The sequence below is a fragment of the Fundulus heteroclitus genome, chromosome 9 (assembly GCF_011125445.2).
Source record: "Fundulus heteroclitus isolate FHET01 chromosome 9, MU-UCD_Fhet_4.1, whole genome shotgun sequence".
NCBI classification, from domain to species: domain Eukaryota; kingdom Metazoa; phylum Chordata; class Actinopteri; order Cyprinodontiformes; family Fundulidae; genus Fundulus; species Fundulus heteroclitus.
Genome location: NC_046369.1, coordinates 36,655,154 through 36,678,286, shown reverse-complemented (window position 1 = coordinate 36,678,286; position 23,133 = coordinate 36,655,154). Strand labels below are relative to the sequence as shown.

General features: G+C 39.1%; 3 protein-coding genes across 4 annotated transcripts in view; 2 read left to right on the top strand and 1 right to left on the bottom strand.

Moving 5' to 3' along the window:
* btbd8 (BTB domain containing 8) overlaps positions 1–2,891 on the top strand; it is a 45,282-nt gene extending 42,391 nt beyond the window's left edge. For both annotated transcript variants that reach the window (XM_012882514.3, XM_012882513.3), the window contains exon 19: positions 2,022–2,891. In XM_012882514.3, coding sequence (XP_012737968.2) covers positions 2,022–2,521 — 500 coding nt within the window. In that variant the 3' untranslated portion in view covers positions 2,522–2,891. The remainder of the gene's footprint in view (positions 1–2,021) is intronic.
* Positions 2,892–3,777: 886 nt separating this feature from the next.
* Positions 3,778–9,137, top strand: LOC105940067 (uncharacterized protein C1orf146 homolog). The gene is made up of 6 exons (XM_012882516.3): positions 3,778–4,140; positions 4,306–4,399; positions 6,187–6,358; positions 6,513–6,591; positions 6,677–6,794; positions 8,504–9,137. Exons 1-5 carry the CDS (start codon positions 4,075–4,077, stop codon positions 6,782–6,784), a joined length of 519 nt encoding a protein of 172 aa, XP_012737970.2. The 5' UTR covers positions 3,778–4,074; the 3' UTR covers positions 6,785–6,794; positions 8,504–9,137.
* Positions 7,025–22,253, bottom strand: LOC105940066 (glomulin). The gene is made up of 18 exons (XM_012882515.3): positions 22,038–22,253; positions 20,857–20,982; positions 19,023–19,133; positions 17,404–17,512; positions 16,919–17,168; positions 16,533–16,623; positions 16,281–16,447; positions 16,125–16,178; positions 15,980–16,010; positions 15,785–15,874; positions 10,899–10,940; positions 10,661–10,734; positions 10,385–10,469; positions 8,048–8,154; positions 7,585–7,642; positions 7,368–7,503; positions 7,192–7,286; positions 7,025–7,111 (listed from the first exon to the last, which is right to left on the bottom strand). Exons 1-18 carry the CDS (start codon positions 22,074–22,076, stop codon positions 7,025–7,027), a joined length of 1,752 nt encoding a protein of 583 aa, XP_012737969.2. The 5' UTR covers positions 22,077–22,253.
* Between the last annotated feature and the right edge of the window lie 880 nt (positions 22,254–23,133).

Sequence of the window (23,133 nt, the reverse complement as noted above, 5' to 3'; positions counted from 1 at the left end):
CACTAATCAAATGCTGCAGAAAAGACCCGATAATATCTATTGTTACGCAACACTTTGAAGATGTTCTGTCAGCACTGACGAAGATTCGGTTACCTTGACCTGTCGGGTGCTTTAAACAGGATGTGCAGCTGTTGTCTGCCTCTACGTTTCAATCAGCTGACATTCAGTTGATTCTTCGATATTGGAAGCAAAAACTCTAAAAAGTGTGACATCACAGCCAGTGAAATAAAATACTCCATCCTGACACACACCAGAAGCAGGAGTTGCACACCATTGATCCCAATAAACGCTATGCTGTACAAGACAAAAGCCTCACACATACTTCAAAGTTGACTTGATCTTCTCTAAAATCTCTCATTTCCTCACATCTGGACCAGTACAACACTTTCTTTTTTCAATATATCAGCATACATGGCAAGACATTATGACAGCAGATTTAATATGTAGCAGTGTGTAATACTAGCTATACTAGTCTGGACTCTGCCACATTACTGTCTGAAGCAGAGATGAGCCTCTGCTGTACGGGTCATATGAAACCGACAGACAGGACGCTACAGAAATCAATAGTTTCCTTTTTCTTCTCTTCTACCCGGAACATCAGTATAATGAGCAAACTCATTATTAAGAAAACCAGATTCATACAACAGCAACAAAAATACCAAATTCTACAATATTCCAGATTTAGCAGAGGAATGCATTTTTTGTTTTCTTTAAAGTTTACAAGTCTGTGTTTTTTTCTGCATCATTAAATCCTTTAATCCTGTCCTGTAACCTCTGGTTCAGGGTGAATTAGCTCTCTAACCAAAGTCTGGCTTATCCGTAGGAGTTTTGTTATAGTTTCTACAGCCGGATCAAAAAACACATTAGTATGATTTGTTGATTTTTAAAATGCTGTATGTAGCACCTTTATAACTGTAAAGTGTATTTTTGTCAAATTGACCTCTAAACCCTAACATCCCATGGTCTAAAAATATTTGTATGAAAAAAAAGACACCATATAGCCTCTGCTTCTCAGAAAACGGCTTTTTAGAAGCTTTTGCTTTGCGTCTCTTTGCTCTCCCTTTTTCTGTTAAGAAGAATAACCCATTCCTGAGTTTTTTGTTGCTTTGTTGCTTTTTATTTTAAATGAGTATTCTGCATGGCACACATGCATGCTATCACTTTTTTAATTTGTGTCTCCCCCGTGCCATCCTTTATACATGTTTGTGGATTATCTCTAGTCATGCCCAGTAGATGTGTGTGTAGAGACATCGATGTCTATCGTTTATGGAAAGTGTTTTTGCTGTTCAGTAGATTTTTATTTTACGTGAGTAGCCAGTTTAAAGTGCGTTTTGTGTGTCTAGAGCAGCCGTTATACTTCTGCCATGTCTCTCTTTTTTCACAACCATATCCCAAAAAGAACTCCTGCTGCACCATTACAGAGGTTCGAGCCCAATGCAGAAGTGAAATGTTTTGTTTTCAGTATCAGACGGTAAACTCATTTGCCATGTTGTGAATGTTCAAAATAAGAAGACCTATTTAAAAAAAAAAAAATAAACACTATGGCAGCATGCCATTTTTTTTGTATCTTCAGCTTGCATTTTGTGACAGTAATTGTTTTTTTTTTTTTTTTAGCTCTGCCTGTTTAGAGACCTGTGCATAAACCTCAGAACATATCAGTGTTAACTCTCAGAAAAATGCTAAGTTCACTGGTGCTGGCAATGCATGACTTCTTTTGATAAACGAGTTGGATAAAGAGATGCATTCAGAAATACATTCCTCTGTACGTTACCTTTAAAGCAACCGTCTACCATTTCACGTACGGATCTGAATCAACTGGCTCAACGGCATTGCTTTTTAGCTAGTCATCACACTGCTGCCGCCGCACTCAGATGATGACGTATTTGAAAGGGAAACAGCTGCATTAAGGGTAAAATCTGTTCTGTGTTTCTGTCTAGCTTGCAGTAAGTAATCTGTGACGTGTAAGAGCTGTGGAAGAGTGCTTCAGTTTGTCATTCTGCAGTATTGTCAATTGTTTTTAGGGGACAATGGTCTTGACAGACTGGATCAAACCTGCAAACATGACCACCGACCGTCCAATTTCCTCTCTCCCATTTATGAGATGGACGTGGGAGAAGCGTTTGAGCGCTGTGCGGAAAAGGACAGAGACGTTAAGCAACAGGTGGATGAGGAGAAACAGAAAGGGGACACAGAGAAAGGTAGCGACTTTGCCAAGCGAGACTGGAGCTTGCTCAAGCAGCTCCTCTCAGAGCACGAGTCCAACCTGGGTGTGATCAACCCGGTGCCCGAGGAGCTCAACTTGGCTCAGTACCTCATCAAGCAGACGCTGTCCTTGTCCCGGGACAGCCTGGACGCGCAAGCCTTTCTGTCACCAGAGAAGGAGACTTTCAAACGATGGGCGGAGCTCATCTCGCCCATGGAGGACTCCTCCACCAGCATCACTGTGACCAGCTTCTCTCCAGAAGATGCTGCGTCCCCACAGGGAGAGTGGACCATCGTGGAGCTGGAAACTCATCACTGACTACACAGAGGAGAGCCTGCTGGACAGTTGACCCCTCTTGTTGGAACTGATGTTATGTTTACTGTGTATTTAATTTCTCACACCCTTTCCTGGATTGTTTAAATCTCTGGACTTTACAGCACTTTCATTGGCATTCCTCATCCCGCTTTTACAAGAGCTTGTTGACGCAAGCGGGCTGGTATGCATGCAGATATTTTTGTAGATTGGACCTCAAGAAGTAGTGTCTTTTCTTTAAGACATTTTCATTCTTTGTAGTCTCCTAATATGGTTTACTGAAGTTTCTTAAATAAAACTAATATTTGCCTTTTGGCTCTTGTTAAGTGTATAATAAAGGTTTGTGTTTCTGGAAAATAAAGGATGTGGTCACATATTTGTTACCAGAGCAGCGTTTATTTAAAAGGGACAGACTGATTACAGGTCAGCTTGATTAAAGTTTTTGTTTTTTTGTTTTTTGGTCATTTCTAAGCTGCACCTTTAGACTTTTCAATATTAAGCAGACATGTAATTAAGTGAAAACCTGAGGGTGTGAATCATCGCTATAATTTGACCCAATGGGACATACTTAATGTTAATTTGTTTAATTCTGCCTCGGCTTATCTAACCTGATGCTTAGCTTTAAAAATCTAATCAAGCCACATAATGGCAGCTGTACATTTTTTGGCCGGGCGTCTCTCCAATACTTAAAAAAGGCTATACTTCTCGTAATTAAATTCAAAAGGGTTTAAAGTAGGCAGAAAATCATCAAGGGTAGGTTTACATGACACCATAGCGTCATCTAGTGGTTATGTGTTGACATTACAAAAGGCGCTTGAATCCTAGCCAGGGTCTGTTGGCAGCAGGGATTTTAAATCTAAAATAATTGGACTTAATTTTGGATCAAGTCATTACTTCCCAGGATGAGAAAGTCCTGTGGTTTAAATTTAAAGTCATTGAGCCATTAACAATCCCTGAAACACTACACACATACACAGAAACCTTAAAGGTTTGTTGAAATGTCAAAATATCTAAACAAATATCCATAAACGTCAACTGGTTTCTTGAAGGAACTAGAATCTTCTTCAGGGTTTATGTTTTGCTTCTTGGCAGCTGGGATTAAAGCCCCGATCCCAAATTATAACTTTAATGAAAGCATGAAGTCATTCAAGTAAATATGCTCATGTCATTAGTATCCAAGTCAAAGTCCAGGAGACAAGTCTTAATTTAAAAAAAAACAACTAATAAAATAAAAAAATAAGTCAAATTCTACACTTCAGCTTATTAGCTGCAATAACTCATGATGTGGTGGGCTTACGTTGAAATGACCATATAAACAGTTTGGTTTGTGAGCTAATAAACAAATTTCTTATCAGTACAATTGTATATCTAAATTCCTTTAAACGCAATTGTTTTGCTAACAGGATTTGTTTTTAAGAGGAAAAACGATATTATTGTCTTGACATCAAGAAGGCCTACCTGTAAAATAAATACGGGTTTGGAATAAATGTTAAAACGGCTTGCCCTATTTCTGTTTCGCCCGTTTTCTGACCTTCATTATTAGTCCAGCTTTATCAAAAATGGCTGCAACTAACGAAACGCCTGCCCAGTGGAAAACGACAATTATAATTAGCTCGTCCCTCCAGGTAGTTTATTTTTGTTTTGTTTACTCTTCTCCTTTTTGAGAAACAAACCACTGAATATTGTACGAATCCACAAGCTGTGTAGCTAACCTAAGCTAGCACTCGGTGTGGAAGTTGGCCTCTCGCAGCCAGCGGCATCTTTATTTCTTGCGTTATTTGTTCCGACAGAACCACGACACCTGCAGGACGCTGAGCGCACAGCAGCACAGAATCCGGTTCTCCGACAGCGTGGAAGCCGGAGCCTTCATCTTCCCTCGTTCAGGTAAATTAGCCCTGATGATCGGCTCTCCGTGGCGTCTGATCTTCCGGTTAAACCCAAAAGAGTCTCTTGTTGTTTCGTTTTGACGCAAATGCTGACTTCAAATGAAACATTCACAACTCAGTCACAGACCTGTGCAGAACTTTTTTTCTTTCTTTTACATTTTGTTTGTAATAATTTATATTTAGCCTCATTTACTCTAATACTCCTAAATAAAACCCACTACAGCCAATTGACTTCACAAGTCACCTTAGTGATTTGAGTCCACCTGCTGCGTATTATCTCAATCCCACATTAAATGCTACTGTTCTCCTAAGGCCTCAGTGGGAGAACATTAGTGAGCAAACAGCATGATAACCACAGACAGGGGAGGGATAAAGGTGTCAACAAGTGGGGTTCTGGGTTATATATCAATATTCAGAGCTTTGGACATCTTAGAGGGCACTGCTCAGTCAGTCCATCATCTAACAATGGAAAAGGTGTAGCACAGCCACAGAACTACCAAGAAACGGCAATCCACCTAAACTGATGGCCCAGCAAGGAGAACATTGATTAAAGAAGCAACCAGAGGGTCCATGGTTACTCTGGAGGTGCTGCAGAGATCCCCGACTCAGGTGGGAGAGTCTCCTCACATGACAGCTGTCATTTGTGCACACTAAACCAAGGAGTGAATGTACAGTGACATTTTATTTACTCTCAGAATCCCAATATCAGTTTTGATTGAAAACTATACAATTAAATCAAATCTACTCACTAAATGATTCAATAACTATTAGTAATCACTTAAATATTTTAGGAACCAAACTAAACCAAACTACTTAAAGGAAATTCTGACAGGAAATTGTCAATATTAGGGATGCACTGATATGAAAAATGTGGCTGAAGTGTTGGTATGTGATCATTTTACTGTATATTTTACTTTCCTCTATTGTATTTAATGCATTTATTCTTGTGTGTATTCCACCTTACCCTTTTTTTTTTACTATGTGCAACTTTTTTAATGTGCCACAAATGTCTTTTTATGCAGTTCAAAAAGCTTGTTTATTGAGGTATTGTCATTTAAGAGTAGCTCTTTTCAATCAATTAGTTGGAAACAACGACCTGATTAATAAAATACAACAAGAAATCAAAAGCTGCACCACTACATTACACTTGTGCATACAGCGATAATGGCTTTTGTTGAAAACCAAATCTAATAACCACTTATTAGGCTGTATTCTAGATATCTGTTTAGCCTTTGGTCTTTTATAATATATAATTGGCACAAATCAACTTGTTACTTGCTGCAGTTAGGCTGAAACTTCTCGTATTGTTCAGCATCAGAGCATCCAGCGCGTCTGCCCTGATCCTCAGAAGCCTGTGGGACACACAGCATCTATATAACAAGCTATCCTAGCGCTTTAACGCTTTGTATGCACCGCTTATTGGTATATATATATAGAACGACATGGCAAGCTAGAACACGTCGGAGGGAGCTAATAATGTAATCTTCAATCCGTTACTTCAACCAGCCGCCCACATTTGCACTGAACCAAACAAGCGGCAATGGAGGTCTGGGGTTTTAACTGGACCAAAAGGGGAAAAGTTCATTAGGGAATGAATACTTTTGCAAGATAATCAAACTTCTTGCTTATATACAAACAATTTGAAATTGAAATCTGCCAGCGGTATGAGTAACTTGGGGGTCAGACTGTTCTTGATCTAAGTGAAGTTCTGCTGTGTTTTCTTTTAAATGTAAGTTTGAAATGTGTGACCTGTGCTGAGCTGTGACGTTTCCCTTTAATGCCTAGGTACCGCGTTCCTGCTGGTTGATCCTCAGCACCTGCCAGAGCCTTTGGAAGAATCCGGCTTAACCGAGCGCATCCAAAAATTTGTGCAGGTCCACAGGAACTGCTTTTTACTTCTTTATTCTCCCTTTAATGGGAAGAAAGAACTGCAGGTCTTGTCTCAGATTCAGCACAGGTACGCAGTATGAATGTCTGCCATCTTTACAATCTCATCCAATTTCACCTTTTTAATAATCCCAGAATGACGTTCAGATAAGCTTTCCTTTACATTTCCATTCTGAATGTCATGCCCACTGAGTAAAGAAAAGAGAAATCCTTGTCGTTTTCAGGTTTTTTGGCAGCAATTTGAAGATCCTTCCTGTACGAAATGGTGCCCAAATAGCAAAAGGAATGCTGACCGTCGCCAAGGTACCTGGGATTTCAGGAAAACAAACGACTGATGCGGCTTTCACTCATGGTGTTTGAAATAAAGTAAAAACCAAATTTTCTGCAGGCCACCAGTAAGCCACACGTTGACAGAATCCGAGAGCGGATGTCTGTGGCCCGGGCTCACGTCGTTGACACCAGTCCTGTGTGGGAAATGCTAAAAGACATTTTCTAAAGCCCAGCAGGTGATCCAGTTTGCTTTATTGAACATGACACACGTCCCCTGCTGAATATACGCGCCTGTGTTTAGCAAATCAAGCACTGAAGCGGACTGCTTTGTTTTCATCCGGACACGTGAAGATTTCAGCAAACGTTAAACCGGACGCTTTGCACCACAGCAGGCTTTCTTTTATTAGCTAGACAAGCAACAAATAAAACCGATAAAACATTTCCCAGTGCTGTTAAAGAGCATCTCTCAGTGTAGCTTTTCCGCTGTGATCTCATCTATACGCACTATAAGACTTTCCATCAAGTCGAACGTCACCAATGCACTCTGCAGCACCTGAAACGCAAGAAAACCATCAGTATGTTTGCTGTGCATTCTCCCATATAGTCATCAAACAGAAAGGCCGAAATCTATACCTGGTACTGGACCTCCGGGGACATATGGGTGGCTTTGTCATGCTTTACTGTAAAGCTTTTTAACCATCTGGTAGACCTAGCATGCTCTTTGGCTTCTGCAGGACAAACGGCATGACCAGAGATCAAATATGAACTTTGGTTCTGTGCTGTTTCACAGATCAGCAGCTAATTCATACCTTTTGCTTTTAGCTTTTGATCCTCCTTCAGTGCTTTCATCTCAGCAGAGTAATATGCTCTCGACATGCTGATGCACACTCTCAGCATCTTTAGGTATTCGTCTTTGATCCTGCATAACTCCTCCCTCACGTCTGCCTGAAAGTTGACAGAAGTCAGCAGCTTTCTGCATTTAGCAGGCAGACCGGAATAGCAAATCGCTAAATTAGACTGGCTTACATTGAGTTCTTTGTCTTGCATAAGCAGGTAGCGCAGAAGATTCAGGCTCTCCATGACTCTTCCCAAACAAAAATAAAAAATTCAAAGTAACATAAACTTAGATGAATATTTAGTTGAGTGTAGGCCTGTACCAATATGTTCAAAAATGCCATGGATACATGATATACCAGCATCAACGTCAGCCAACAGCCATTTTAATGACCATATATCATGGATCCATAGTAGTCAGTAGCCTTCCAGACATATTGGAAACACCAACATTTATAGCAGAGCATGAATAGTTTAGCCCTAATTGCTTTATTTTTGTTTTTTGGTTTGGCCAAAATGTTTGAGTGAGTTTGGTATTTTAATCAGTTCTTCTGTTTGCCATGAAGGACTTAGAAATACAAAAACTGTGCTAATGATAATTACTGGGTTGTGTTTGGCTACGTCTAGAGAAATAAAGGTGGCGCATGTCACTCACTTGTCCATATTGCTCAGCAAATCTGTCTCTGCACCTTGTGGTAAACTGAGCACCAGTTCAAGCAGTGGCAGGAGCTCCATTCCCAAGAGCCACTTATTGGAATTACTCTGCAGAAGATTTATCATAGATTAATTACAGTCATGTAGAGTTATCAGATACAGGCTAATACCAGTCACCAAGATGTTGATCTGATTAAGTCTTAAACTGTGACCATGTAAAAAAAGAACTTACAAATAAAACGTCACTTCCCTGTCCGTATTGCACAGCATGACCCACCAAATGTTCTTTTTTTTTTTTGTCTCATCAAACTTATTTTAGGTTAATGTGGACAAACTGACCATCCTAGAAAGCTGGGTTGGTTAAAACTCTTCCGTTTTTAAATGTTGCAATTCCTTCTGACAAAAGTGTGCTACAAACATACAGGCTTCTCAGAAATGTCTGTTTATCTTTCCACAGACAAGCCACTCTCACAGGATGGAAGGGATTTGTTCCACAAAGATCCAGGATATTATTTAGTCTGACCACATGATACACACTGCCTGGGGAACAAGTATCACCACCCAGATTTGTCTAACCAAAGACTTCAGAGGGACTATTTGCTCGTCACTACGTTAGTAGTTACAGTTTCAGTTAACAAATAATTTAATTTAGTGATGCAGTGATAACCTGCTGCTTAGTAGAAAAACACACCGCTGGTTAAAGGGAAAATATAAGCCTTTATCATAAGGTGATTTGGGTAAGTAGCTACTAAAATTAAATGTCTGATATGGTTTTATTAGCATTAAAGTTAGAAGGGAACTCAAGTGTAAAAAAAGAAATATGCTAATTAAAATGATCAAGATCAAATATTTATTTCTAATTCCATTCAATTTCACATTAAAAGCATTTCTGTTTCTGAACAAATACATTTCATTTTTCTTGTCCATCTCCCTGGGGAAGTTTCTGCGAACGCCTTTGAGGTTTATCTTGACTATAAAGAGGCTTGCATGTTTACTTCTGGCTGTTCTCCACATGTTATCAGACTTTAAAGGTGCATAGCCACTTTATTCGGCTTTTCTTTTATTAATACGTCAGTAGCTCACTGTGGTTGCATACAATTTTTTTTTTCTGAAAGATTATCACTCTCTGCTGGCATATTAGTTGTTATTTTTGGTGTTTTATGCTTTGTTTTTGCTCAGTATGTTAGTAAATAAAGCCTTTTTGTTTATTTACAATCTTAACGGAAGTATGTACTGCGCATGTGCAGCAGGGGTTAAAACAAGGAAGCGGCTAATGGCTATTAGCATCTCCATGTAAAACAATGCAGGATGGTCCAAGATCCAGTGGAAAAAAGTGTGAAAATATGATTCCAAGAGGGGAAATACTGGAATGTTGCTGGGAATACAGCATGGCCATTAAACCTATCGAGGCTCAGATGTTACTCATGTGAGTAAATGTTCTGTTATGAGGCTCTTAACGGTTGGTCTTCGATCACGGCAAAGCATTGCAGAGGGACAGGCTCGGTCTGGCATGATTTCATTTTTATTTATTTATTAAGCAAACATTATGATAGTTCTGTGATACTGCCGCTAGATGGGGCCACGTCTGTTTATATCTGCTAATCGCGCCGGACACTGGGGCTATTTTTATCCATCAAAAGGACCATCTAAACATCATCACGATGGAGGCTATGTGCATATAACCTTATTTTACCATGATCAAATGGTTTTTGGTATTTTTTAAGCATATAATGTAACTATATACCTTTAAAACTTCCAGCAGCAGCTCATTATTTGTGTAGTGGTGTGCGGCTGCAGGGAGGAGACAGCGACTGCTGCCGGAAGAAGTGTGATAATTTCAGCAGATGTGAATGGGTCAGTCGGGGATACCCCGAGGAAAGGGAGTCTGGATGACCTCAAAAACCTGCCACACGCACAAACACCTAAAATTCTGATAAATTAAGCCATTAAGAGATTTAAACCTGAATTAAGTTTAAAGTCAATTCTCAAATGAACAGAAAGTCAGTGTAAAGAATATAAAACAGGGGCAATGTGCGCACGTCGGGAGGTGTTGACAGACAGGCAGCTGCATTTTGGACAAGCTGAAGGTTATTTAGGACTGGGAGACGCCGACATAGAGAGCGCTACAATAGTCGAGTCTGGAGCTAATAGAACATGAATGTCCTTTTGCAGGTCAGGATGATTAAAAAAAAGGCTGAACTTTGGCCATGAGACGCAACTGACATAGAATCCTTATCTAATTTTAACCCTATTTTATATAGTAAATGTTTTTCCATAAACTCATTAAAACAATAGCAATTCAACTTTAAGAATTTACAAGAAGCTACCGTATTCTCACCTTTATGGACAACTGAATTTGACTCCGGATGTTCTTCACTATGTAGCTTTCAACACCTGCATGGTGACTTGTTCTTAACATGCACCTGCAAAAGACAGGATTGATGATAAACAACATTGTTTTAGAATAAGCATTAGATGTGGAACAAAGCATAGCTGTTCAAGTAAGACGTGCAAAATCATGATGCTCCAACAGGTGTTCATCGAATAGAAAATATGCATTTATTCAGCAAATGCAAAGTCTGCATGATGCTTTAAATTTGTAATCTGTCCTAACCTGAAGAATTTGTGCTTCGCTTCGGCATCTAGTTTGTTTATGAAGAGCTGGAAAACCTTCAGTCCTGATTCTCTCTGGAGAAACATGAAAGCATAAAGAAAATCACAGCAGCATTGGATACCACATCGTCCCAGATCTGACGATTGTTCTCCTACCATGCATAGTCTGGAGATGATGTATTGTGATTTGCTGCTACATAAATAAAATTGAATTGCATTGAACTAAATTAAATGCTTACCAAATGTTGAAAGGGACAGTCAGTAAGAACTTGTCGCAGGTTCTGTGAATTCCAGGACAATTTAGATTATTGAACCTCTTTATTTTAAATAACATGAGTACCCCCCCCCCCCCCCACACACACACACACACAGACACACACACACTCATTCAAATTAGGCAAACACCAGTAAAGTGACCAATATCATGGTCACTTTAGTTTCTATCCAAGTTTCTATCTAACAACAGAACCAGAGTGATGAAGCAGTGTGTGAATCAACAGGTTGGTCTTTACTCTTTGGTATTTCTGAGAGGCAAGGTCAATGTTTATCCTGTTACAGCAATTTTCTGTTTTTGCTTTTTTGTCACACTAAAATGTTTCAGATAGTCTAAAATGGTGCTAATATGAGGCAGACATAAAATGAGGAGATACAAAAGCATTTTTCAAGTGGTGATTTCATTATAAGCCGGAAACGGTATCTAAACCAACATGGCACTATCTGAATAAAGTATTTTCCACTAAACCTAATAACTAGTTTGATTTTACATTGCCGTGGAGTACTGTTGGCCCACAGCAATGTCACGACTGCTCGTCTCCTGCTGTAAGCAGCTTTTAAAAGCTGCGGTGTTGGTTGTTTTAGTTGTGTGGAGCCTTCTGCTGTGATAATTTAATGCAATGGATGAAAGACATCAGCAGTGAACTTTTAGAAGAAACTGTTGCCTCCCTTTATCTTAGTAAGGTTAATACATCCTGTTCTCAAACAATATGAAGTCCTGAATTTTACAACTAATTTGACTAAATAATTGGACAATCAACAAGCATCCAATAAATTAAATCCCCTTTAGATGGTGAATAACAGAGGGAATGCAAAAAAACAATCCAAAAAACGCTCTCATATTAGAGTTTGGATGATAAAATGTGAATAATCACCACAGTATGATTAGACAAACAGACACTAAAGATAATATATCTACAGCAGGGGTCACCAACATGGTGCCACCACATGTGGTCCTCTGAGGCTTCTTGGTGCCCACGAGCCTGTTCAAAAAACAGCTCAACCAGTTAGTCCGTTGCTCTTCCTGTTTAATCACACTTTACATAAACGACAATATCTGACATCTCTGCATTTTGGGTCAGTGTGGCCAGGCCCCACCAGATGTCGCTGTGGAGCTCTATGTTCGCAATAATCAGTGCGACAGGGCCGTTTTTTTTATAGAGTTATATTGCAAAAAAGACAGATTCCATTACCAATAAAATTCTGTTATAAACATTTATGTCTATATATCTAAATCTGCCAGAAAACTGACAAGCTCAGCAGGCTAAATCCTCTTGAGCCGCCTTGATATTGGGGCCGCCCATGAACGTTTGTTTAAATAATGAACATCTGAAATCGCATTGCGCATGCTCAATACGCTCTCAGTAGACAGCAGTGGGGCACAAATCGTTCAATCAAAATACTTGAATTGCCCACGTTATATTTACATTCTGCCAGATGGTGTGCCACCATCTAGGAAAGGTAAATTTATTTGTATAGATAATTTCAGTACAAGGACAATGCAAAGTGCTTTGCTTGATTAAAACATTGGAAAATTAAAACGGAATAAAAGCAGGAAAAAAACAAACAGTTTGAATAAAATGTAGGAAAATTTTAATAACAATAATACAGGAAAATGGAAACTAAAAGCAATTATTAATCTAATGTTGATTGTCCGTGCTAGCTCATTGAAGGATTGATGTGAATCTTTGCTGTTCAATAAATAATTTGTAATTTTATGTTTAAAATTTAATTACATTTAGCTTATATAAAATTACATTTCCAGTGTGTTGGTTTATGCTAATTTATCTGTTTCATTTAAAATTGATCAAAGTCAGGTTGCATGCATCACAGAATTTTTTTTTTTTTTTTTTTTAGCTGCTAATAGGTGTTGAGTTTATGTGCCCCACTTATCATGGCAGAGACGCCACTGGACAATATCTATAACAAATCATGAGAAATATGTTTATTTTACATAAAGTTAAGGTGAATGACTCTTCTACTTCAAAGGTCTGTACTTGTAACCCTTCGTATGACACAATACCAATAAAATAGCTCTTAGTTTCAAAAAAGTTGGTGACCCCTGATCTACAGAGTGAACAACAGCCGGCTTGGGTTTGCAAAGAACCATGGGAACCAAGCGGAAGGTTTTGGAAATTCAATCAATTTTTTATATAACGTTATAAAGTGCCTTGAGATGGCATATTGTGAATTAGTGCTGTATAAATAAAATAGAATAGAATAAAATTTTGGGATCAACAAGCAGTTTGACCATCAGCCTTCGAATCAAGCCAGGTGAAAACCAATGATGGTAGATGAAGCACGGTGGTGGAGGGCTGGTGATTTGGGCCGGATTTACCACTGAAAGTCCTACACGGGTCCGCATACCCAGGGTTTCTTTAAGAGTTCTGTCAGAACTAACAGAAACACTGGAACTACAAAGCTGGTCATTTGATCAACCCAGGTTTTCCAGCCCTGAACAACAGCACAGTCAAGGAAAAAAGAGACAGTTTGGGTCTGATAAAGAAGCAGGAGTTTGGCTGGCAAAGGAAGTGTGTCAGTTTAGTGCCTGAATCAAGCCCTGTTGTCTGTTATTAAGACAGGAGACACACATTCCTGCTTCTTTTACTCTTGGCACAGCCACAAAAACGATTTAGTCCAGCAGGGGGAGATATTGTACAAATCTAAGTAAATTTCCTGCCGTCCTTGGCTTTTCATGTCAAATTAGAAATATTACAGGTGAAGTGATTTCTAAATAAGCTTCTAAAAACATTTTAACAGCAATGTGAATATGAACATGAATTTATAGACAATGATGGTTTGGCTCACATCATTCTCTCTGCACTCATGTTCTCTAATTTGCAATGAATAAATAGTGAGGAGATATTTTGGAATTGACTGGTACGTCATGCGTTATGTTCTTATCTTAAGCTCCAAACTAAAATAGGCTCTAGAGTAATCTGTCTCTTCTTTTGAGATTTCTCTCATGCAGTATTTTTCAGAGAGAACACACCGTTCACCATAGAGACACCGTTCACACACCACTTTCACCATGAGAGGCTGCTAAGGCCATATAGTAAAACAGCTGCACAAGTTACTAGTGTCAATTTGTTTCTGCATCTGTTGAATCACAATGTGTACTCACGTTTAACATTTTGCATTTTTGGTCAAAACAAAGTTAAAGACATGTCATAATGGTTAAAGGTTTTCATCGATTAATAAATAGTTCATTAAAAGACATAGCTTAAGTAGGCCTTTTTAAATTGAACTAACCAGGTCAAACTTTGAAATAAAGAGTTTGAAAGAGGTTGTACATACTTATTATGGTGCAGTGATGTCAAATTGACATTTGTGATGGCCACATTTTTCCTCATGCAATGTAACAGGAACCCACTTAAATCCATCGGACAGATATAAAGTAAACCAAACCGGCGCTGTTCCTTTTTTATTGTTGTACATTTGGATGACAATATTGTGATCAACTGTATCCAACTCAGCACTGAGATCTGACAGGACAAGCACAGAAACAAGTCCATTATCTGAGGCCATGAGAATATCATTAGTGACTTTCACCAGAGCTGATTCAGTGTTATGAGCCATTCTTGTTTTGATCAAACAGTTATGCATGCTGAAGTGTTCTGCTATTTTATCCTATTTGTTATTTGGTTAAAAACACAACCTTTTCAAAGTTGTAGGCATGTTCTGAAAAAAGAAAATGGTGCAATAGACTTCTATTAATTCCAGGTTGTGAGCCAACAAAACGTGAAAAATGCCAAGGGGGATGAATACTTTTGCAAGGCACGATATTGAAATTTTATCTTGGGGACAGTGTCCTCAGATTAGATGCAAAGGTTATTAAAGATGGTCAGAGGAAACAGAGGAAATGCTGACGTGTTCACACTCGATGCTATGCGTCAGCACAAGATCAAGAGTATGAGGACAGGAATGTGTAGGCGTTTTGGGTGTAGCCGACTGAAACTAAGTTAGCATTAATGGCTACATTTAGGCTATAATGTTCATTGTCTACATAAATATTAAAACCCAGGAGGAGGGAACAAACAGCTTAAATTATTTTTGAAAACAAAGTTGGTTTCCTCAAGTATGAGTTTGTTGTGTATTTTCTCTAATATACTCAGAGTCAAAATGTTATACAGAGGTTCCTATGACCCTGCAAAGAGTTTACCAACTGTGAAGTATGGTGGAGGTAGTATAATGTTGAGGTTCTGTTTCACTCCCATTAGTACCGGAACATTTTGTAAATCTACAGCGAGATGTTTGATACTTGGGCACAGTTTGGCTATGATCATAATCACACATCAAAACTGGATACACCAGGCTAATATTAGGCCTCTAGAATGGCCCTGACCTTAACCCTTTACACAGCTTAAATTTGTAGTTCTGGCCATTTTTTGTTTTAGTTTAAATTACCTCTATGAATATATAAAAAGTGTGGTCAGATCTCAAGAATTATACCAGAAGTGTCTTGATGGCTGCATAACATATTTGGTTTCTGTGCAACTTACTAAGGGACCTATATAAACTGTGAGAGGAGAAGTGTAGATCTTTCACCAGGTGCGAACAATTTTAAACCTGTTTGAATTTGAAAAAATCCACAATACATTCAAACTTGATTATAAAATAGTTTTTTTTTTTTTTTTTACCAAATTAGTTTGTTGCATTATCAAATCACCTTGAAAAAAAACAGTTCAAATGCATCTTTACAAGCACATAATTGATGTGATATGAATGCTAATGAAGAGCGTAGACAAACTTCTGACCAGCACAGCATATTTTCTCTATATTTCTCTTTCAAAGCAGTTATCTGTTTAAGGGGGTTGCAGTTTTGTGTCGAGTGTTTTGAGGCATATCTTACCTGTGGTGCACTATAGAAGCTTTTCAGATCAAGTAGACCTACTGGAAGGCTGTTGTCTTCCACCCTCTCCAAACTTTTAGCAAACAGTGCCTAGGGCAAATTATATATTTAAAAAAAAAAACGATTTCAGCGTGATACCTTAAAATCTAGTAGAATTTCTGTGATTTGTTTTTTCAATTAGGGCAGCAGTCTTACCAGTCCTTTGAGCAAATGTGATTCCTTTTTGCTGTCACAAAAACATCAACCATTTAGCAACAGCTTTTATAGTATTTAATTTCATTATTTTGTTTTGCATTTTAAAAGCAAAAATAGTTAACCTTAAGCTTAACTGATAACATACGTGCTGAGGAGTTGATTGATGTGCTCCATATTACACTGAAGAATAAATACAGGACTAAAGCAGATGGAAAAATGCAAGTTAAATATATTGTATAATGTATGTACTCTCTAAAGGTGAATAAAATGTACTACGAGGCTCACCAACTCCCTCGCTCACCTGAACACAGCTGGAAAGCTCTCGATGTTTATGAGCGGGACAAAAAGCAGATAGGCCAAACAGGCGAGTGATTCCTTGGACAGGCTGGCATCCATCATGCTGAATTTTCTCAGAGAGCTGGAGAACAGAAGCCCTGAAAGAGACTCTTTGATTGCAGGCAGAATGTCCTGCCAAAGTACGTAAGGAAATCTGAGCACATGAAAAAGAGAAATCCCTTAATAAATATTTGAAAGGAGTCTTTTGTTTTATTACCATTATCTCCACTGCAAAGAGCCACAAAGTGGATTTTCTGTCTCGGTTCAGTTCAGCTTCAAGCAAAGGCTCTTTTAAACTCCTCATGCAGCTGTTTGCAAAAGAAACAGAAACAGTCATGAAGTCATTTGTTTTGGTATCATCAACTAGAGTAACGGGCTGCAACGCAAAGGGGAGGCTATTTTCTGCCAAATTGCACTTTTTAGAAAACAAACCAAATAGCACACCTAATCCACAAATAATGAAGTAAAAATAAATGTAACACATCTGCTGAAAACTATAACAGCATCTTTACACAAGGCTGGGGCAGATGCGTGTGTCACTCATTGAGGTTTGCAGCGTTTGTACATAGGTGTGTGCAGGACAAAACTGGAACGGAAGCTTACAACTGCAGAATCTCAGCCTTCAGCTGGTCCTCTTCAGCGGTGGGATCACAGCCGTCTCGCTTCTTCTTCATCCCCTCTATGAAAGGCTTAGTGAACATAGCCAAGGCGACGCAGCAGCGACACAGACCGTGCTCATCAGCCTCCTCCTGCTGCAGGGTGTAAGGGACCGGCAGCCGGGACAGCTGCTTCTGAAGGGCTGACAGAGCCAAACCCAGGCAGGCCGCTTGGTTCTCATCCAGCTCAAGCAGAACTTTGACAAAAAAAAGGTTTTATTTGTATTATTTGATCTGAAATTTCATTCTTAGTTTCTTGATGATTGCATATGAATTGGACCAAAAACGCCACGCCACGCCACGCCACGCCACACCACGCCACACCACGCACATAGCTGTTTTTTTATACTAGAGTCAGACTTGTGCTTTTCACTGCTCTGTTAACGGTGAATGTAGGAGGTGTAGAGACTTTTACAAAGTCCGTTTACATACCCGTCTGAAGATGAGGAAGGAGCACTAAAATGGTTTCAGAAATGGCACCTGGATCCATGTCTTCAATTAATTCAAGGAAGCTCTCCAGGAGGGTTTTTGGGCTGCAAGTCTAGAAAACAGAGCAGGTCTGAAAGATTTAGTTTGATGAATTACAACAGAACCTAAGTATGTTCCTTATGTTGTTGTTTGGTTTTGTAATTAACTGACTCAAGGGAACTGGTTGTCAGTGTCTTTATTGCTCAACTCCATGAAGACAGAGCCAAGGTGTTTCAGGCTTGCTGTAGTAGCCAAAACAACAGAAAGGATGTTTGCAATGAAGAGTACAACTGTCCATGTTGCATATGAATATATTAAACTAGCCCTAATATAAACAGGGTCTTAAAAAGTCCTGGATTTCATCTTTTCAAATTTAGGGCAATTGAAAGTCTTTATAATATTAAATGAGGTCTTTAACTCTATTTAGCTGCATTTTTAAAATTAAATGGCCTTCTTTCCCTGTAGCAACTTTTTTCCCTCTGAGAAATGTACTGGTGCCGTTCATGTGTTCCACGTTATGTCGTTCTGCTTAAGAAATTAGCATTTTATTTAACCCTAACAGAACTAGAGCAAACAGCCGCGTGGGAAGGAATCCATCACCGGACATTCAACCGTTTTTTCTGCAAATCCCTGAAAGAATTTTGCTTCAAAAACTGGATTATTGAGTTGTTTTCCTGTCCACCGCCTGCTTCTTTCTTCTCAAGGTTTGATTTTAATAACTGACTAAACTTTTTTATCAGCTACCATAACAAGGCTTACAAGGATGGTTAAAGGCATACAACTCAGGTAGGCTTAGTGTGAAACAATGCAAAGTAATACCTGAGCTGAAAAACCCCAACTCAACCTTTACAAGGTTTCAATTATCTTATTATATAAGTTATTATTAACAATAAGGGACTTTTTATGTAAGGCATAAAAGGTCTTAAATTGATCTGATCCTGGTAAAAATACAACTTGCTGAAACTTGCAGAAAATCTTAACAGTAAATTTCACGTCTTGGAGCTATATGGTGCGGTGAAGGTTAGTTGTTTCCTCCGTAGATCTGTGGTTGTTTTAACAGACGATTAAAAAATCTCTTCCAGCTACATGAACACAGAATACAGTGCTTCATAAAAGAACAGCTTTGTTTTTTGCGTTCTTCTCTGGCTTGCTTGTGGTCTCTATCTATCTCAGTACATCATGAAAAACACAGAGAGGAACCACTACGGCTATAAAAGGTGTTTTTCAGTTTGAGCAGACGCAGGTTCCTGTTGTAGATTTATTTTAAAATAACGTTTTCAGTTACCAAATGACTTGACGTGTAAGAAAATTCAGTGGTTAGAAACCCCGAATCTCTCTATTGTTCGGTTATGTTTTTTGTGACATCGAAGGATGTCAGAAACATAAACAGGTTGAAAAGGTCAGGCTCATGGACGAGCTAACAACGAGCCTGACCTTTCAGTTTGGAAACGTTGGAAGACGTTTCCTGTACAGTCATGACCCCCTAAAAATCAGTTTAACTAACACTTTCCTTTTTTTACATTTCCTAAAACCTTCTTGGCTTTTTAGGAAATGTGGATTGTAACTGCAGTGCTGATGCCTACCTTGATCAGTTGTGTGATGGCAGCCTGGCAGAGATCATGACTCTTCTCATTCCTAACCGCTTCATTTACAAGAGGTGCCAACAGTACACAGCCCATGGACTTCACAATACCCTGTGTGTGAGTGGAAAGCACATCTTATACAAGTCTTTATTTCATTAGTTAAAATAATAATAATAATAGTTGTATTGATTCAGTTCTAAATTCTGAAAATAGAAAGACATAAAAAAAATTTCTAGCTTTGAAATAAAATATTTATTTATGGTTACATTCAGATTTCAGGAGGGGCCAGTGCCCCCTTAGCCCCCCTTTAGTTCCGCTCCTGCTGTAAACCGAATGTTTCATTGCTTTCTTTAAGCAGCAGACCTGTGCAAATTCTCATTTATCCGGGTCATCGCAACAGCAAAGCTAAAGAGTGAGTCACCTGAATTGCCAAAGAGTCCTGGATAGGTGTTGAAACCTTTTCAGAAAGAACTGAGTGAAAGTCTGGTTGCCTCTGATTTAAGCCTGTTTGCAGCTTTAAGCTGCAGGTTGTTTCTCCCACTCTTCCATCATGGCCAGATTTGGGAAGCGCATGACAGTTGACATGGTGACAGATTCCTACACCTGAGCTGAAGATCTCTGCAGCTCCTCAGGAGGAGGCCACTGTAGTTAATGCTGCCCAACACAGCCAATTCTTACCTGGAAAATGATTTTCCTACCACTTCCACAATACTTTGTGTTGGTCTCTGTTTAATAATTAGGTGACTTCTGAAGGTAAATCATTTTACATTCACATTTAGATTTACTTGTACCACAGTAAAGGAGGCAGAATACAAATGCTTGCCGTGGTTTTCAAAAAAGCTGAATTACTCACCTACTGCTTCACAATTAGGTAAATCCTTTCTTATGAAAATCATCATGCAAAATCCAAAATGAACTATATTAAAGTTTATGTTTGCAAAATGACAAGTTGTGAAAACATTTTTGCATGGTTCTCAAAGGGGACATGATAAGGGACTAGTTGATTAGCCGTCAGTTCATGACGATATAGTAGAAGATATTTTGGAGTGCGGATCTAGACAAAGTAACAACTGTTCACACTATAAAGGATTTAGTTCCTTTTTATCAAAGCCAATGCCGAACAACACAATCTTCAGATTCTCTGACCCAACAGCGTGTTCTCATGAGTAAAAATTTTATCACGTATGTGTTTGATCATACTTATTCTAAAATAACTGTGACAACTGTGAGATCGACTGTCTCGTTCTTGCAAAGCACACAGATACCATCAGCTGACAGCCTGTGAGCCGTAACTGACCGCTGCGATAAAAAACAGATCAACAAGAAGTGGCTTCAGAGAAATATCAGGATGCTCCTGCTTGGTGTAGCCAGGACCTCACACTGCATCTCAAGTCGATGGCGTCTGTAAAAGCCTGGGACGTTTCATTGCATATTCAATCATTTCAGCCCTTCAGTGCAGTTAGCCTGTAACGGAGGCTGCAGTAGGAAGTCTTTATTAAAGTAGAATACACACAACTGCATGACGTGTGGAGAGATGGGACAACCAAGGGCACTTAGAGGAGGGCCATGTTGTTGGGTGTTAGCAGTGGAGCGAGAAATCTGACTGAATATCTGCTGGTTTCCTTCCACACCTTCAGGTCAAAAGGCCAGCGGGCACCGAGGAACAGCTGCATCTTAATGTTTAACAAAGCTGGAAGGGGCGCAGAGCCGAGTGGATGTGCTTTTAGTGCTGATTGACACATTAACACAGGCTGTCCGCCGTCACTTCATATCTGTAGGGTGTGAGTACAGTACCAGGCCCTCAGTCCGCCCCTGTCAGTGGTAGTGAAGGTACCTGGTTTTTCTCATCCTGAACAAACTTCAGCAGTTGTTCGCTGTCACCGCCACTGAGACAGGCCGCTCCAACATCCTTGAACTGCCGGTAGTCCTCTGGCTTCAAATCTTCTTCTGGAGTGTCGCGCTGAACAAAGAGGGCGGAGGTTATCACTGCTGCAGACTGTGCTGTGGGAAAGCATTTCCCCTGACACATTTCTTCTGATTTTGATTTTAGCATCAAATTCATTCCTATACAACCCGAGTAGAAACAAAAGGACATTTTAAAAAGATGATTTCATTTGTTAAAGGAAAAATAAAATTCAAACAGCCCCCACAAACCTACTTGGTTTTGTCACCTTTGGCAGCAGAAACTGCCACCAAGTGTTTGCAGTGACTAAGGTGTTGCATTGCTGTGGTCAATCCATCAGTGCAGAACTGTTTTATGCAGCCACGTGGGAGGGGGTTTCAGTATGAACGGCCAGTTTAAGGTCATGCTAACATCTCAATTAGATTTAAGGCCGAACTTTGAATGGCCAACCTAAAACATCAGAAGTAGAAATGCTTTGAATCATTGGGCTGCCAATCATTTCTCATAAAATGATGGAGGGTCATTCTCCCTGGTTTCAGGCCGAGTCGTCCAGGACCTAAAGAAGCACAGCCGCCCCAGACCATCACTCTACTACCACCATGTTTGACTGTCAGTCATTATCCAGGCTTCTATCCTACGAGACCTTAAACCATACCCCCCACCCCCCATGTGGCTCACTTAAAATCAGTTCTTCAAGGAAGAGTGGGACAAGACACCATGTTGCTGTGAATAGCTTTTTTCAAATAACGAATTAAATCATAATGAAAACTGCAGTTTCACAGGTTATTTTTTGTCTTCTACTGAAATTTGTTTCATGACCTGGAACATGTGGGTGTGAAAAGAACATTGCAAGGGTGCTAATCCTACTTCTCAGTGCTGCAGTGTATTTATAAAGAACAGACTTTCCCTTAATATTTCCTATAGTGGGTCAAAGGGATGGAGACAAGAACTGACATAACTGTAATGTCAGTTTTTGGTGCTTTTGGTACACAAAAAGCAGGCACTGTTTAAAAAACACATCTCCCAATGGGATCATAAGCCGGTGCATTGTTGTTAGGCACATGATTACCTCAGCTCGGTTGTGTCGTAGTGACAGAATATGGTGGACTTACCCATCTCTGGATGATCTCATGTACTTTATCTTCATTCATTCTCAGTGTCTCCTCAGCCCTCACAGCCAATCCTGTTATCAATATGTCCGCAGCAGATGTAGTAGGTGTCGTTGTGGTCCCCCAGATGATCAAATATATGGCTTTCCTGCTGTCTCAAGGGAGCGAAAAGATTCAGTCTGCAAAGAAACCCAAACATAACCCTCTTATCTCCCTTTGTGCTTCTCAGCTAATAGGATTAAAGCAGGGCGCAGGAAGACGTGGAGCTGAGTCCACACGGCTGACACTCAGCCATGGAAAATAAACAAATAGTATATTAATATATATGATTATATATAATTATATAGATATAGGATATATATATATATATATTATTAATATTATATAGTATATAATATGAATATATGTATATGATTATATATATATATTCTATATAATATATAATTGATCTATAGATATATATATATATATTATAATATATATATAATAGATATATATATATATTACTATACTAATTACATCACTCATAAATATATATATATATATATATATATATATATTTATATGTGTGTATATATATGTGTGTGTATGCTGTAAACCAGGACGTTTTGTTCACAGGTATCCTCACAGACATGTTTTGGTAGTTTCCTATTGTGTAGGTGGGGTTTGGCCACATCAGGGTCATCTCCCTATTCTGTGACTGAAATAGAAGTTAGTTTGCATTTTAACGAATCATGGTTTTTCAGATGACGAACAAATATAGACCCTTGCAAGTGTTTATCTCAGAGTATTTGAGTTCATTTCAATGAACAGTGTGTGTCTGCTTCTGTTTTTGTAAACCTCTCATTGTAGAATAAGACCATAACGAACCAGCCAGCAGTGACAGGTATCAGGCCAGGCGTGATGCTATACCTTTAGTTGATCTTTTGCTTGTGTTTCTGTAACAGTGTGACAAACATGAACAGACAAAAAAAAAAACATAAAGGAACATTGCTTCTGGGGAATTTGGGGAAATCTGATTATGCAAGGCCGGTTTCAAAGGTCATCTGTTTAGTAAGTAGAGTACAACCATAAGTAACATCATCTTAGTATAAATGGA

Excerpts from the sequence above, each read along its gene's own strand:
- LOC105940067 (XM_012882516.3), top strand. The coding sequence starts at position 4,075 with ATGGCTGCAACTAACGAAACGCCTGCCCAGTGGAAAACGACAATTATA. Across the intron at positions 6,359-6,512 it reads TTGTCTCAGATTCAGCACAG|GTTTTTTGGCAGCAATTTGA; the intron begins GTACGCAGTATG and ends TGTCGTTTTCAG. Across the intron at positions 6,592-6,676 it reads GAATGCTGACCGTCGCCAAG|GCCACCAGTAAGCCACACGT; the intron begins GTACCTGGGATT and ends AATTTTCTGCAG.
- LOC105940066 (XM_012882515.3), bottom strand. The coding sequence starts at position 22,076 with ATGAATGAAGATAAAGTACATGAGATCATCCAGAGATGG. Across the intron at positions 19,134-20,856 it reads TTCAGGATGAGAAAAACCAG|GGTATTGTGAAGTCCATGGG; the intron begins GTACCTTCACTA and ends ACTCACACACAG. Across the intron at positions 16,448-16,532 it reads TCTTTGCAGTGGAGATAATG|GACATTCTGCCTGCAATCAA; the intron begins GTAATAAAACAA and ends GTACTTTGGCAG.